Source organism: Ornithorhynchus anatinus, chromosome X3 (assembly GCF_004115215.2).
Source record: "Ornithorhynchus anatinus isolate Pmale09 chromosome X3, mOrnAna1.pri.v4, whole genome shotgun sequence".
Lineage (NCBI taxonomy): Eukaryota > Metazoa > Chordata > Mammalia > Monotremata > Ornithorhynchidae > Ornithorhynchus > Ornithorhynchus anatinus.
In genome coordinates, this window is record NC_041751.1 from 3,437,583 (window position 1) to 3,452,871 (window position 15,289).

At 48.2% G+C, this 15,289-nt stretch overlaps 1 protein-coding gene and 1 long non-coding RNA gene across 5 annotated transcripts in view; one reads left to right on the forward strand and one right to left on the reverse strand.

The window, feature by feature from the left end:
* FHOD3 (formin homology 2 domain containing 3) overlaps nt 1-15,289 on the forward strand; it is a 297,727-nt gene that overhangs the window by 267,569 nt on the left and 14,869 nt on the right. For 3 of the 4 annotated variants that reach the window (XM_029054069.1, XM_029054071.1, XM_029054072.1), the window contains 3 exons: nt 1,394-1,586; nt 9,744-9,918; nt 11,263-11,424. In XM_029054069.1, coding sequence (XP_028909902.1) covers nt 1,394-1,586; nt 9,744-9,918; nt 11,263-11,424 — 530 coding nt within the window. Of the gene's footprint in view, nt 1-1,393; nt 1,587-5,832; nt 5,857-9,743; nt 9,919-11,262; nt 11,425-15,289 lie in introns of all 4 variants that reach the window. The other variant, XM_029054068.1, reaches the window with a different exon arrangement.
* Nucleotides 461-1,440, reverse strand: LOC120638126. The gene is made up of 2 exons (XR_005659621.1): nt 1,371-1,440; nt 461-727 (listed from the first exon to the last, which is right to left on the reverse strand). It is a non-coding gene; the product is annotated as an uncharacterized LOC120638126 (long non-coding RNA).

A 15,289-nucleotide genomic window follows, 5' to 3' on the forward strand; every position in this document is an offset into this window, starting at 1 on the left:
AAAAGAAGCAGTCATGCTAAGCATGCTGGGAACTCACAGAATAATGCCACCCTGAATATAGGTTTCTTTAAAGACCAGCCTCACTCTATTGTGATCAGAGTCAGTCATTTTTCAAAACAGAAGGGAGAGAGAGTCTTGGTACTTCTATTATTTATGAAAAAAGTCATTTCCTAAAGAAAATGTAAAATTGAGCAAATGCAGGTGAGAATCAGTATGGCCTACTGGATAGGGAAGGCACCTGGGTTATAATCCCAGCTCTACCACTTGTCTACTTGATTACTTTGGGCAAGTCACTTACCTTCTCTGGGCCTCAGTTCCCTCATCTGCCAAATGGGGACTATGACTGTGAGCCCCATGTGGGACAAGGACTGTGTCCAACCTGATACATTCGTGTCTACTCCAGTGCTTAGTACAGTGCCTCACACATAAAAACAAACCAAAAAAACCCAAAACAAAATTGTATCATTCTCCATGTCCATTTAAGTGATTGACCATAAGCCACCCTGGCTTTTACTCTTTCTCAGAACCATACGTCGATCCCTAAACTCCAAACAGTGCAGCCCTTCGATCCCTTTTTCTTCTTTTTCTTCTTTCCCGGCTGACTCCCTTGGCCCAGCCTGCATTCTTCTCTTTCCTCCCCAGCCGAGCTCAGTGTTTTCTGCTGCGCTTCATTCCTCTAGGCTTAGGAAACACGAGGCCACGCTAGTAAGAAATGCTTTCACAGCTCCTGCACAACCAAAAATGGAATTGCAAAGTGAGGATTAGTGTGTTTGGTTTCCTTGTAGGTCCAGTTTCTGATTTCTGGGCCCTCACTTATGGACTCCACTTGCTAATAACAATAATCCCTTGAAATGGTACAGTGTTTTCATTTTTCCCAAAGTAGCACAGCTCCAGCAGTTATTTTATCCTCACCATCGCCTCGTGCGATAGGGAGAGGCAGGTAATGAAATCCTCCACTTTCTACAAAACCAGGCAGAGATAATACAGTATATATAGGCACATTACAAAACTGTGAATTATATACAGACTTAATAGTTATATAAATCTGATCTCCGTCCCACCCCACCCCCCCCCCCCCCAAAAAAAAATCGCACACACTGGCCAAATTAGCAATAGAATATGAATGTAGTTCCACAAATAACTCCTCTTCTCCGACTTTAGCCAAAGAAAATGCCCTGGGACAGAGCTATTATGGATTTGCCTTCTTTTCGCAAGAGGTTTTAATTACATCACGTCAGTGCCATTTAAGAACCTAAAACATGTACAAGTTAGAAAGTAATGGGTGAAGAGACCTTTAATGAAGGGTGGGCGAGGGGTGGTGTTCGGCCTCTAGGGGCCTCTGGAAGCCTAGTGAAAAAAAACATCCTTACCCTTCTCTTTTTCTTTCTTCCAGGTTCCACTCATTTTTATTATTTATGGGCCACCCTCCTTACGCAATCCGGGAAGTGAATATTAATAAGTTCTGTAAAATCATCAGCGAATTTGCCCTGGAGTACAGGACCACCAGGGAACGGATCCTGCAGCAAAAACAGAAACGGGCCAATCACAGGGAACGCAATAAGACCAGGGGAAAGATGATCACAGATGTAAGTGACTCAGACAGCATCTCGAGCGCTGTCCTCGCTTTGCCCAAAGCAAACCTCCCAAACGAGGCCTCTTTCAGATTTTTGATTGGGATGGGACACTCGGGAATCTCTCTTGAAGCGATTTCTTGAATGTTAAGTAGGATGAAGACTAATCGGGTTGAAAGGATATAAAACTGGGGGGGGGGGGGGGTCATGATCGGGTTCTGCTTTTTGTTTTTTTCATTAAGGTAAAGATCATCATTAAATTTCAAAATGGTTGGGGTGTATTCTAGATCGAGACTTGTTTTCCAAAATGGTATTTGTTAAGCACTTACTATGTGCCGGGCTCTGAGGTAGATACAAGCTAATCGGGTTGGACTCGGTCCCCGTCCCACGTGGAGCTCACCATCTTAATCCCCGTTTTACAGATGAGGGAACTGAGACCCAGAGAAGTGAAGTGACCGGCCCGAGATCACACAGCAGACAAGTGGCGGAGCTGGGATTAGAACTCAGGACCTTCTGACCTCCAGGCCCATGCTCTAGCCATTATTAGGCCGTGCTACTCATCATCCTGTAGAGATGGAAGAAATTCTAGCTCTGATAAAGCAGTTCTCTTTGTAACCGAGCTGTTAGGCAGTGGAGGTAGGGGCCGGACAATCAATCAGTCATATTTTCTGAGCCCTTACTGTGTGCAGAACATTGTGCTTAGCACTTGAGAGAGGACACTGTAACAGAGTTGGTAGAGACATTCCCTGCACACAATGAGGTACAGTCTAGAGGCAAAAGCAGTAGCAACTTGTTGCGGTCTCCCTTCTTATTTGAATTTTTTTTCCATCTGGGCTGGGTTTTCTCCCAAATTCCCTGCCCTCCAGAGACTGGCCTGCAGGGATTAGGAGGAAAATGGCTGAAATTCATGGTCAATTGGGCCACTGTGCTGACCACACCATCTTCGTCTGCATGTGGCAAGCGCCGTTAACATTAACTTGGCACTGAAAGTGAGATTTAGCCCAGCAGATCTCCAAAACAGATTTTTCCACTGGAAAAATCCTCTCAAAAAAATATGCCTGCCCTTCCAGACACAGCTATTGTGTCTGGGTTTAGCTGTTATTATCAGGCTTTCATTTTCATATGCTTGAATTACTTAATTTAAAAAAAAAAGAAGAAAAGAAACCTAGGGGATAAATAGTAATTTCTGAAATGTAAAACTCCTTTTTGATAACAATGAACAAAGAAGGTGATATAAACAGCCGTCTCTTAGATTTATGAATGTTTGCTTTTATATTTCTTACCAGTAAAGCACCAAAAATTTCAAGTTTATAGAAATAGTATTTCAAAATAGCATAATCCTGTGCAAAGAGGGTCCTGAAAGAAAAAAAAAAAGTGGGGAAGGATCCTCTCCAAGAGTGCTGAGGGAGGCATATCATTAATGATGGTGTTACGCTCTTACTTTCTCTCAAACACTGTTGTAAGCACTGGGGTACATACAAGATAATCAGGCTGGACAGAGTTCTTCTCTCACATGGGTCTCACAATCTAAGTGGGAGGGAGATCAGGCATCGAATCCCCTTTTTACAGAAGAGGAAACTAGCAAAGAGAAGTGAAGCGACTTGTCCAGGGTCACACAGCAGACAGAGGGCCGTGCCGGGATTAGAATCCAGGTCCTCTGATTCCCAGGTCATTGCTCTTTCACTGTTTCCCTAATTGCTAAAAAGCTAATAATTGCTAGAAAGCTGGAGAAAAAAAGAGGATTGGGATTTTTCTGCATCCACAAAGAGCAGTATTCTTTGTTTTTGTTTTTTTTTTAAAAAAAAAAAAGGGTGTGAGGAGAGGACAGAGAGGTGTTCTTCGGTTTCCTTAGTTATCCCATTCTGCCTTCCTGCTCTTTTGCATTCCACGAGAAGATCAGCCCAAATGACGAGTTGTAGTAATCTTCTTTAAATGCTAAGCCAGTGCTTAATTTGGGCAGGAACTTGGTCCCATTTCTTCTGGTCTGGCCCCAGAATTTCTTGTCATAGGTAATGATGATAATAATTGTGGTATTCGTTAAGCTCTTACTATGGGGCAGGTACCGTACTAAGCTCTGGGGTGGACTCAAGATAATCGGGTTGGACACAGTCCCTGTCCCACGCGGGGCTCACAGTCTCAATCCCCATTTTCCAGGTGAGGGAACCGAGGCCCAGAGACGTGAAATGACTTGCCCGAGGCCACACAGCGGACAAGTGGCAGAGCCGGGATTTGACCTCCTGACTCACAGGCCCGGTTTCTGTCTGCTGCGCCAGGGCACCGGCACCTACTCCTTCTCCTGGGAGCCCAGAACTGCTTTCATGCCAAATTAAATCCCGTGTTAGGTTCTCTTCCGTTGAGTGGCTTGCCGAGGGGACACTGTGTTTGGCTTCTGATGTCTTTTCTTCCCCTTATTTGTCCAATATCACAAACTTATTTATAGATTTGACACAGACATAGTGTCTTTCCTCTGCTCTTTCCAATTCCTTCTTTAGGCTTCTCTCTGTTAATATTCCAAAGGGCCTATGTCACCATTCGTCTCAGATGGATTAACACTGGGAAGGGGGGTACCGCTGGGGCGGGGAGCTCGGGGGGGGGGAGAAAAAAATGTACAGTAATGCAAAAAAGGGGAATTTAGCTGCCCCAAAAGTCCATGCTTGTGGCTAGCACCATTTCAATCGAGTTTTACCTAAAGAAAAACAAGGGGACTGTTCAAAGAAGGAAACAGAGCCTTAAAAAGCAATGTGCACATTCTCCCCTGCATCCTGATAACTCCAGCCACCGCGAAGGGCACGTTGAAAAGCCGGCAAGGGCCAAAGACAATGTAATAATTATATCTAAAGATGAATATTTATAGAACCAAGAGAGAGGAGAGACAAGAGATAAGATTTTCATGAGGGACTATTTCAGGGGTCACTAAGATTTCATACCCTGTGAAGCCAGTGCTGACCTGCCTTTCTTCGGGGATCAGTCGGTCATTCGTATCGATTGAGCCTTTACTGCGTGCAGCACACTGTACTAAGCACTTGGGAGAGTCGAATCCCGGCTCTGCCACTTGTCAGCTGTGTGACTGTGGGCAAGTCACTTCACTTCTCTGGGCCTCAGTGACCTCATCTGGAAAATGGGGATGAAGACTGGGAGCCCCGCGTGGGACGACCTGATTCCCCTGTGTCTACGCCAGCGCTTAGAACAGTGCTCTGCACATAGTAAGCGCTTAACAAATACCAACATTACTATTATTATCATCATTATTATTATTATTACTCTAACAGTGAACAGAGACGTTCCCTGCCCAGAACGGGCAGAAAAGAGAATGGAGGTTCTGGTCGGGGAATAGCCAGGTTGATAAAATTCTGACATGGAAGGAACATAATAGACATTTGTCCTTGCTGGGGATGAGAAAGGCTGTGTTTTTTGCAAAGCCAGCCCAGGCAGAGCAGGGAAAAGGGGTGGGGATGGGACTCAAGTTACTAAGCATAGTCGTGCGGAAAACGCATGGGCCTGGGAGTCAGAGGACTGGGGTTTTAATCCCGGCTCTACCACGTGTCTGCTGTGCAACCTTGGGCAATTCCCTTAACATCTCTCTGCCTCAGTTTCCTCAACTGTAAAATGGGTAGTCAATAACCGTTCTCCCTTTCCCACGTGGTACATGGAATGTATCTGCCCTGATTAACTTGTATCTACCCCAGCATTTACCAAATGCCATAATTAGTATTATTATTCACCTCTTTGGTAGTGTCTCCTAAAGAGGTGCTCCATATACTGTACTCTGTAGCTTAGATGGAGGAAAAGCTCCCCCGTGAATGAAAGGGGACAGAGCAGCATGGTCTAATGGAGAGCGCATGGGCCTGGGGTTCAGAAGGACCTGGGTTCTAATCCCAGCTCCGCCATTTGTCTGCTGTGTGACCTGGGGCAAGTCACTTTGCTTTTCTGTGCCTCAGTTACCTCATGTGTAAAATGGGGATGAAGACTATGAGCTCCACGTAGGCCATGGACCGTGTCCAAGCCGATTGCCCTGTACCTACCCCAGCACGCAGGACAGTGCCTGGCACATAGTAAGGACTTAAAAAAATGCCATTTAGAAAAAAGAGAGTTGAAACACAAATGGGTTTGTGAGAGAAATACTGTGCTTGCATTTTATTCTTTCGTCTATTTTCCTCTTTATTCTGGTTTTTATGGAATATTAAGTTGCTATTCATTCTGGCCTCTCTCGCCCACTGTATACTTGCTGTCTTCTCTCTCTGGTTCCGTTCCTCTCCGGTAGACTGATGACGAAGATGAAGCCGAGGTACGAGTTGTGGAAGAGCATGGTGTGTGCCCCCTTTCCCCGTGTGCTGTGTTGTTTAATCCTAACACAGTCAGTCGTATTTATTGAGCACTTACCGTGCGCAGAGCAAGTGTACTAAGTGCTTGATGGGGAATACTACTAGACACGTGAAACAGATCACTCTGTTCTCATCCGCTTGGGGTTCTCTGCCTGTTGGTAGCTCCTTCAGGAAAGAGATTCCGTACCATGTGCCACTGTACGGAATTCCTTGGGTTTTTCTAAATTCCTAGCGTGTGTGTGGAAGCGAACCTGGCTAAATTATCCAGGTCCAAAATCATCGTGGCAAGGCTAATGAGAATCAGGTAGAGAAACTACTGTGGGATGCATCATTCTTGATTTCCTCTCGGTTAGGTTAGGTGGGAAATGTGTCAGAGGAGGACTTGCAGTATCTTGAGAGTGAGTGTGCTAGCCGGGTGCAGTGAAACACAGTGGAGGAGGTAAGAAGGACCGGGAGGAATCAGTGGGACAAATGGAGTTGATAATACTGCTAGCATTAATATTAATAATGATGGTATTTGTTAAGTAGGCTGCGAGCCCCGTGTGGGACAGGGACTGTGTCCCATCTAATTAACTTGTACCTGCTTAGAACAGTATTTGACACATAATAAATGCTTAATAAATACCTATAAAATAAAAAGCCCTGTACTAAGCGCTGGGATAGAGGATAACCCGGTCCCACATAGGGCTCACAGTCTAAACTGGAGAGAGAACAGGCTTTTGATCTCCATTTTGCAGATGAGAGAATTGAGGCCTAGAAAAGTTAAGTGACTTGCCCAAGTTTACCCGGCAGGCAAGTGGCAGAGGCAGGATTAGAACCCTGAGCCGCAGACTCCCAGGTCTGTGCTCAGTCCAGCAGATCATGCTGCTTCCCTGGGAAGGGTGCAAGTAAGACTTTTGCAAGTTAGGTTTTCCCCTTGCAAATTTGGATCAGAAAGAGATGTTTTTCTCCTGGAAAATTGTTTGGGGGGAAAAAAAAAAGCACCCCATTCCTTAAAGTATATAGCCCCTCATTCTTAGGATCCTCACTGGCACTGCTTGCTTAGATTAGAGGTGCGTTTAGATCCGAGGCAGAAACTTAACCTTCGGGATCAATCCCTGGAGAAAGGTTCGTGTTGGCGGAGTTGGAGATGAGTGAGGTTTCTGAGGGGGGTTTTCTGCTGGGGTTTTGGGTTTCTGAGAGGAGCTAAAACGGGGGCTGAAGAAAGTGATGGTTGGGAGTATTCCCGACACAGGGCATTGCCAGGGGCAGAAGAGGGGCCAGAGTTGAGAGGGTGCCGGCGAGGGTTGCATACAGCGAATGAGGACCCTAAACCCAGACAAGGCAAGACAGCCCTGGCATAAAGCGAGGAGGTGGTGGGTGTTGGAGAGGCGAGTTGGTGGAAAAGGAGTAAATGGGAGTTTGGATGCAGTGGCAGGGTGGAGTTGGCAGGCTGGCGAAGCTGAAAGCACGGCAGTGATTGTGGGAGCCCTGGAGGACCGGTAGGGCCAGAAGAGGGGAGGCCCCAGGGCTGTCACTTCGGGTATTGAGTAGCGGCGTCAACGCTGGATTGTCATCATGTCTTCCGGTGAACTGACTGGTGCCTGTGCCGCTCCGTCCCGGTGGCCCGTGTTTGGCCGAGGGAGCGGTGAACCTGGAGGAAGGCTTCACTTCTAGCCCTCCATCCTGGCCTAGAGAGGGTGAGGCCACGTCCTAATGGGGGTGAAAGCAGCGGCAAGCGTCCGCGCATCACGACTGCTTCATTTTCCGGGAGAAGTAGGGCCAGCCGCGGTGGCACTAAATGGGCGTATTTTAGGGCCGGGAATCTTCTCGTGACAAAAGGGGGTCTGAAAAGGAAAGGGGTGATTCGGGTCCCACTGACACTGTCTTAGGCACGCAACACGGTGGTCCCAGCCGGGGTCAGTTCTGCTAACCCTGACCTGGCATGTTCGCTTAATCTTCCAGAGAACCGGTGTATTTTCTATTCTCCAGAACCTCCGGTCCTTAGAACAGTTCTTGGCACACAGTAAGCGCTTAACAAATGCCATAATTATTATAATTTCCCACACCCAGCAGCCGCTGTGGGTATTCCAGCCGTGTCCCCCGGGGCTTAGCACGGTGGAATAGTTTGGAATCGGGGAACAAGGAGTCCAGGCCAGCCCGCCTCCCTCAGTGAGTTGGCAGATGAGCCGGATAATAATAATAATAATAACTGAGGTATTTGTTAAGCGCTTTCTATGGGCCAGGCACTGTACTAAGTGCTGGGGCGGATACAAGCCGTTCAGGTTGGACACAGTCCCTGTCTCATGTTGTTGGGCTCCAGTCTCAATCCCCATTTTCCAGATGAGATAACTGAGGCCCAGAGAAGTGAAGTGACTTGCCCGAGGCCCCACGGAAGATAAGTGGCAAAGCTGGGATTAGACCATGCTGCTTCTCTAATGTCAGCAGTCACTGTCGGACAAGGATCCGTAACTCTTCTTTTAATTTTTCTCCAACATGAAGTTCGGTTTGCCCCAAGTCGAGTCAGATCGAGTTGGGTTTGCAGATGTTAACTCACTTTTGTCCTGCCTGAATGCGCTCTGTGATTTTTTTTTTTTTTTTTTGGTCATTACGTCCCTTGCTTTGAATTCTCAGTTTGCAAGACTCAATCCTCCTAGAATCTGCAATGTGGTTTTTATCCCAGCGGAATTCGGTCACCAAACAAGCATAAGAGGCTTGGAGTACTTCACTCACTTTTCTACAGATTTCGATCCGAATTTGTTTCCTGCCCTCTTTGCGGTTTGGGAAACTCTTCAGTATCGATTAGCTATTGAAAATAGTTTCCTGCCCATCCAGAAAACTCCTCCGTGCCTGAATTTCCAACCTTCTGAATGTCAGACTGATCAGAAATTCACCTAAACTAGCGTGGAACAGCATGCTATTCTGTAGTGAATAAGGCACTGCTTGCAATGGAGGAAACCTGCTTTCTGTTCATTGGGGGATTTTTTTAGCAGCCGATGGTTGTATTTCCTGCAAGTTTGGTTCCCTCTCGCTCTTGTGGAGTAGAAACGTGTTTAGGACAGAGGTTTAGTACGTCGGGCGATCTGATAATCAGGAGCAGTTACTGATCTGATCGTTAGTGAGTGCTTACCCTGTGCAGAGCATTGTACTGAGCGCTTGGGAGAGTAATAATAATAATAATAATGTTACTTGTTCAGCGCTTACTTTGTGCGAAGCCCTGGTCTAAGAGCTGGGGTAGATACAACTTAATCAGGTTGGACACAGTCCCTGTCCCACATGGGGACACTCTTAATCCCCGTTTTACAGATGGGGTCACTGAAGGAGAGAAGCGAAGTGACTTGCCCGAGGTCATACAACAGCCACGTGGCCAAGCCGGGATTAGAACTCAGGTCCTTCTGACTCCCAGGCTCGCACGCTATCCTGTAATAATAATGATGGTATTCGTTAAGCGCTTATTGTGTTCTAAGAACTGGGTAATGAGGGCATGTAAGCGCTTATTATGTGCCAAGTACTGTTCTGAGCGCTGGGGTAGATACAGAGTAATCAGGTGGACCCATGTGCGGCTCCCAGGCTTCATCCCCATTTTACAGATGAGGGAACTGAGGCCCAGAGGAGTGAAGTGACCTGTCCAAAGTCACAGAGCTGACAGGTGGCGGAGCCGGGATTAGAACCCACGACCTCTGACTCCCAAGCCCCGGGCTCCAAGTGTGGCCGTAAGCCTCCCTGCTTCTCTTGGAGCTCGTTGCCCGGATCCCTGCCCGCAAGGAGCTTACCTGGAGGGAGTTTGGCGACAGGCCTTGTCCCGGTATTCTGGTTAGGGGCTCTCGGCTCCTGGCCGCTTCAATAACTGGCCTCGGCCCTCTCTTTGCAGACGGCGAAGTTCTCGAGCACTTCGGCCGTGGCACCGAGCCAGCCGCAGGGTCTGGAGTACGCGGAGGACGCCGTGGAGCACGAGAACATGAAGGCCGTGCTGAAGACGTCCAGCTCCCTGGGCGGGGAGAGCGCGTCCGTCCTCGGGGTCCGGACGCGCAGTCGAGCCAGCCGAGGTAACGGGGGTGGGACGTCGGGGAGCTGGCTTCTGGCAGACACGGCAGAGCGCCAGGATCTGGCCGCCCCTCTAGACTGTAAGCTCTCTGTGGGCAGGGAATGGGTCTGCTTATTGTTCTCTTGGACTCTCCCAGGCGCTCTGCACGCAGTAAGCGCTCCATAAATACATTTGACTCGTCACAGCCTGCCCCATCCCATCTCTCCCCCCTTCATCATCCCTCAACACCTTAAGGGTTGTTTTATTTGGAGGCAGGGGTCGCACTGGGGGGCTATTTGTCAAGCTCTTTCTAAGTGCCAGGCACTGTACCAGACGCTGAGTTAGATACAAGATACAAGCGAATCGGAATGGACACGGTCCATGTCCCACATGGGGCTCACGGTCTTAATCCCCATTTTACAGATGAGGGAAGCGACTTGCCCGAAGTCACGTAGCAGACAAATGGCGGAGCCGGCAACGGTCCTAATCCCCGTTTTACAGACGAGGGAACCGAGGCCCAGAGAAGCGACTTGCCCAAAGTCACACAGCAGACAAGTGGCGGAGCCGGCCTCAGAACCCACATCCTTCTTTCTCCTAGCCCTGGGCTCTTTCGGGCATGGGGTCCATTCTCAGCACCATTTCCAAGTCCCTCCGCTGTTCCCCAGCTTGGAAGAGGTCCGCAGGTCTGAGCGGCGGCTTTGTCCTAGTCAGTCGTGTTGATTGAGCGCTTACTCTGTGCAGAGCACTGTACTGATCTCTTGAGACAGTACAGTAGAACAGACAGAATCCCTGCCCACAACCAGCTTACAGTCTGCAGGCTGAGGACGGGGAGTGGAGCTGACCAGGAGGGGAGGAACATACAGGGGGAGCAGAGGAGATGCAGTGCGGGATAGTGGCTAGAGCACGGACCTGGGAATCAGAAGGACCAGGGTTCTACTCCCGCCATTTGCTGTGTGACCTTGGGCAAGTCACTTCTCCGTGCCCCGGTTACCTCATCTGTAAAAATGGGGATTAAGACTGTGGGGCGTGTGGGACGTGGACTGTGTCCAACCTGATTAGCTTGTATCTAGCCCAGCGCTTAGTTTTGTATTTGGAACAGAGTCAGTACTTAAATACCATGCGGAGATACACATTAAAAGGATGAGGGAGGGGCAGGAGGGGGACTGGGAGGAAGGGAGGAAAAAAAATCCCTTTTAATGGCTTTGCTCGGTGACCGACGGTGGCGGCGTAAGATCTCCACTGGTTGGACCACCACAGCTGACGCATACGGATCTCTGTCATTTAAGCCATTCCAGCTAAGTCAGAGGGGTTGGCGCCTCTGGGGTTTCCTCCTGGTCATCTGCTTCCTCTGCCTCTGTTGGTGCAGGCCGGGTCGGTTCCTGGAACGCCGGCATGGACGATTCCCCCGGCGCCACGGACGACGCGGCCGACGAGATCATGGATCTCATCGTCAAGTCCGCCACCCAAGTGCCGAGTCAGCGAACGATGCCCCGGGAGAGGAAGCGATCGCGGGCAAACCGAAAGTCCCGTGAGTAAATGGGGCTCTGTCCCCTGCTTGGATTCCCGGATCGGGGAGAAACCAGATCGGGTGCCCTGCTCGGAGAGTTTCTGAAACTGCAGGCCCCTGGAGAAACAGCGGACCTCTTGACTTTGCCAAGATGGGTCTCTCCGCCTCTCACTTTTTTATGCTATTTATTGAGCCCTCATTAAGTGCCAAGCGCTGTACTGAACACTGGGGTAGATACAAGATAGGGTGGACACAGTCCATGTCCCACGCGGGGCTCACAGTTTTAAATCTCCATTTAACAAATAAAGTGAGTCCCAGAGAAGTGAAGTGACTTGCCCACTGTCACACAGCAGGCAAGTGATGCAGCTGTGATTAAAATTCACGTCCTCCGACTCCCAGGCCTTTGCTTTACCCACCAATAATAATCATCATCATCGTTATGGTATTTGTTAAGTGCTTACTGTGTGCCAGGCAGTCTTCTAAGGGCTGGGTTTGACTCAAGATAGTCGGGTTGGACACGGTCCCTGTCCCACTTAAGGCTCACAGTCTTCAACCCAATTTTCCAGATGAGGGAAATGAGGCCCAGAGAAGTGAAGTGACCTGCCCAGGTCACACAATAGACAAGCGGTGGAGTCAGGATCAGAACCATGACCTTCTGACTCCCAGGCCCGTGCTCTATCCACTCTCCCCTGTAGTCTTTGCTCTGCTGTTCTGCAAGGGGGGTTTTGACTGGAACCTGCAGAGAAAAATAATTGTGGAGGGCCCCAGATTCGAAACGAGTCCAGCCTCAAGCTTATTCTGGGGACCCCGATGTTATACCTCTGGGACTAGTTCCTTTTTTTGTGTGGAAATTTCCCTTCCTCTCCTTCTCTTTTGGATGTCCTTCTCCAGAACTTGGGTGGGTAGGGAGAGACTGAAATTCCAGGGTGGCGAGGGGCAACACCCTGGAAGATAAACTCTCTGGAGGTGGGGAGTCGGTAGCTGTGGGATCAAATATCCAAAGGAAAGCCAGCTAATGTTCTAATTTATGCGCCCACTTTTCAAACCCACGGTCATATTGTTTAACTTGAAATATAATTCCCTAGTTTTGAGCGGTGATCCCCCCCCCCCCCCCCCCAGCTATCTGTGGCTTTCGAAGTCTCTGGGCCCCAAAACAGTTTTGGAGTGAAGGAATATGCGATCGTGAAACATAGTTTTTCTAAAGGAGAGTGAGGCGGTGCCCATCAAACACACTTTAAGCCTATCAACCAGCTACACCCGGATGGCTTTCTTACGTTCAGCCCGAATCCTGATCATTTTCACTTAATCCAGTCCCCTCTTGTTTGAAGATCTAGAATATTTCGTACATGAAAATATTTGGTTCAAAGTTAGGTTTGCATGCCTGTATTCTTACCCTTTTATGAAACTGTTTCTCAGTCCTTGGGTGTGAAAGGGATTACTCTCATAGTTTCCCTTTCTGGAAGGAAAGAGAGAGGAAGGAGGAGGGAGAAAGTGTGTTTCCCTGGAACATTTATCAATGTAGCATTTTTTAAATGGTACTTGTTAGGTGCTTAGTATGTGCCCGGCCCTCTTCTAAGTACTGGGGTAGATACAGGTTATTCAGGTTAGACAGTCTCTGCCCCACATGGAGCTACAGTATTAATCCCCATTTTACTGATGAGGGAACTAAGGCCCCACAGCAGACAAGTGGTGGAGCCAGGATTAGAACCCAGGTCCTTCTGACTCCCAGGCCTCTGCTCTATCCTCTAGGCTATGCTGTTTCTCTTGATTGCACTGGTCAATCAAGTCCCTTACCTGCATTGATTTTTCTAGAGCCGGTTTTAATATGGGTTCACTAACAACATCAGTGATTAAAGGTCGGTAAATATTCATGCTGAGCCCACTTTCTCTTTTCAGCTTGGCTCAGTGGAAAGAGCACGGGCTTTGGAGTCAGAGGGCATGGGTTCGAATCCCGGCTCTGCCACTTGTCAGCTGTGTGACTGTGGGCAAGTCACTTCACTTCTCTGTGCCTCAGTGACCTCATCTGTAAAATGGGGATCCACGGTGAGCCTCACGTGGGACAACCTGATGACCCTGTATCTCCCCCAGCGCTTAGAACGGTGCTCGGCACACAGTAAGCGCTTAACAAATACCAACATTGTTGTTATTATTTTACTATATGACAGTACAGCCCAGTTCACTTATTTCACCGTCTCAGCAGGATGTTTAACTGAATCCAGTCTGGCAGGAAAAATGCATATGAGTTGCACTGCGTAAGTGGAGCCACTGAGAAAGGCTCAAATAAAAATATGAATCCACTGTCAACCCACTCGGCCAGGGGAACAGTAGGAAACTCACCAGATTGGGTGTCCACTGAGATCTCAACTTCTAGGTGTATGTATGTTGGAAGCTTCTGGAAGTCATAGATGAGGAGCTGGAGAAATAGACAAGGTAGACTTTATTGGAGGGTAGAAAGAGATATGAATCTTGAGAGGGAATTTGAGAACCTTTTGATTTTGAAAGGACAATTTAGCCATGAGCCCCAAATTAGAAAAAAATGTTTTCACTCTTTTTTCACCCCTCCCTCTGCCCCGCAGCACTTGTGTACATATCCAGAATTTATTTATCTCAATGTCTGTCTTCTCCATTAGACTGTAAGCTCGTTGCAAAAGGATATTTGCTGGATGCTGGGCAGTTAGTCCTTAAAGCCAAAGGACACGCTTATAACATTCTTATAAAATTAAAGAAAATCTTTAGCCACAATCGCTCAGGGTGAGTGACCTCGGGCCTCCTCTGAAGGTGAGAATTCAGGGCCTCAGCCTTGAATTCCCTTCAAAATTATGGAGAGACAATCCATCCATCCCACAAAGTGGCCATAATTTTACTTTTGGATGAGTTTGACTTTTGTCTACGCTTTTTTTCGTATTTATTGAGCGCTTACTGTGTACAGAGCCACTATACTGAGCACTTGGGAGAGTACAATACCACAGAGTTGGTAGACCCGTTCCCTCCCGACAACGAGCTTACAGTCTAGAGGGGGTGGTCTGAAGAAAACCCCCAGTCTGGCTTGATGAGGGACTTAAGGATCAAAGAGCCGCATGCAGCAAGCAAGTACTACTTTGATAACATCACCCAGATTCTCACCACCTGACAGAAGGGAAGGCTTCTTGAGGTCTACCTCGTAGAATGAAGGCCAGGCTGAGAGATAAGCCCATGTGATGAGGTGGGATTCCACGGCGGAAAAGAAAGAAGGCTTTGCCGAGCTAATGATCTGCCGATCTTTTCTGCTTTCCCTGTGACTCCCTCTCTGACTTCTGGGAAGCTGGTTATACCTCTGCTCGTCAGTGGAGCAAAGGGGATGTGGGGGTGTTCGTTTAAATTCATTCATTCAGTAGTATTTATTGAGCGCTTACTATGTGCAGAGCACTGTACTGAGCACTTGGAATGGACAAATCGGTAACAGAGAGAGACGGCCCCTGCCCTTTGACGGGCGCACGGTCTAATCGGGGGAGACGGACGGACAAGAACGACAGCAGTAAATAGAATCAAGGGGGATGAACATCTCTTAAAAACAATAGCAAATAAATAGAATCAAGGCTCTTTAAATTCTTCAAAGAAGTCGAATGATTCCTCCACCCATCCCCGTAGTCCCAACGACGAGCAGAGATGAGAAGCAGCGTGGCCTAGTGGAAAGAACACAGGCTTGGGAGTCAGAGGACCTGGCACCTAGTAAAGTGCCTAACAAATAGCATTTTAAAAAAAAGAGGGGTCCTACAAAAGGATTTGACACGGTCCGAAAAGTTGGGCTCTGGCCACTACCAAAAGAGGTTAGGCTGCTTCAGAATTGAAAGGCCGTTGGCTCATCTTTTGTCCACCATCCTATCGGCACTCCGTACTGCTGGGCTTG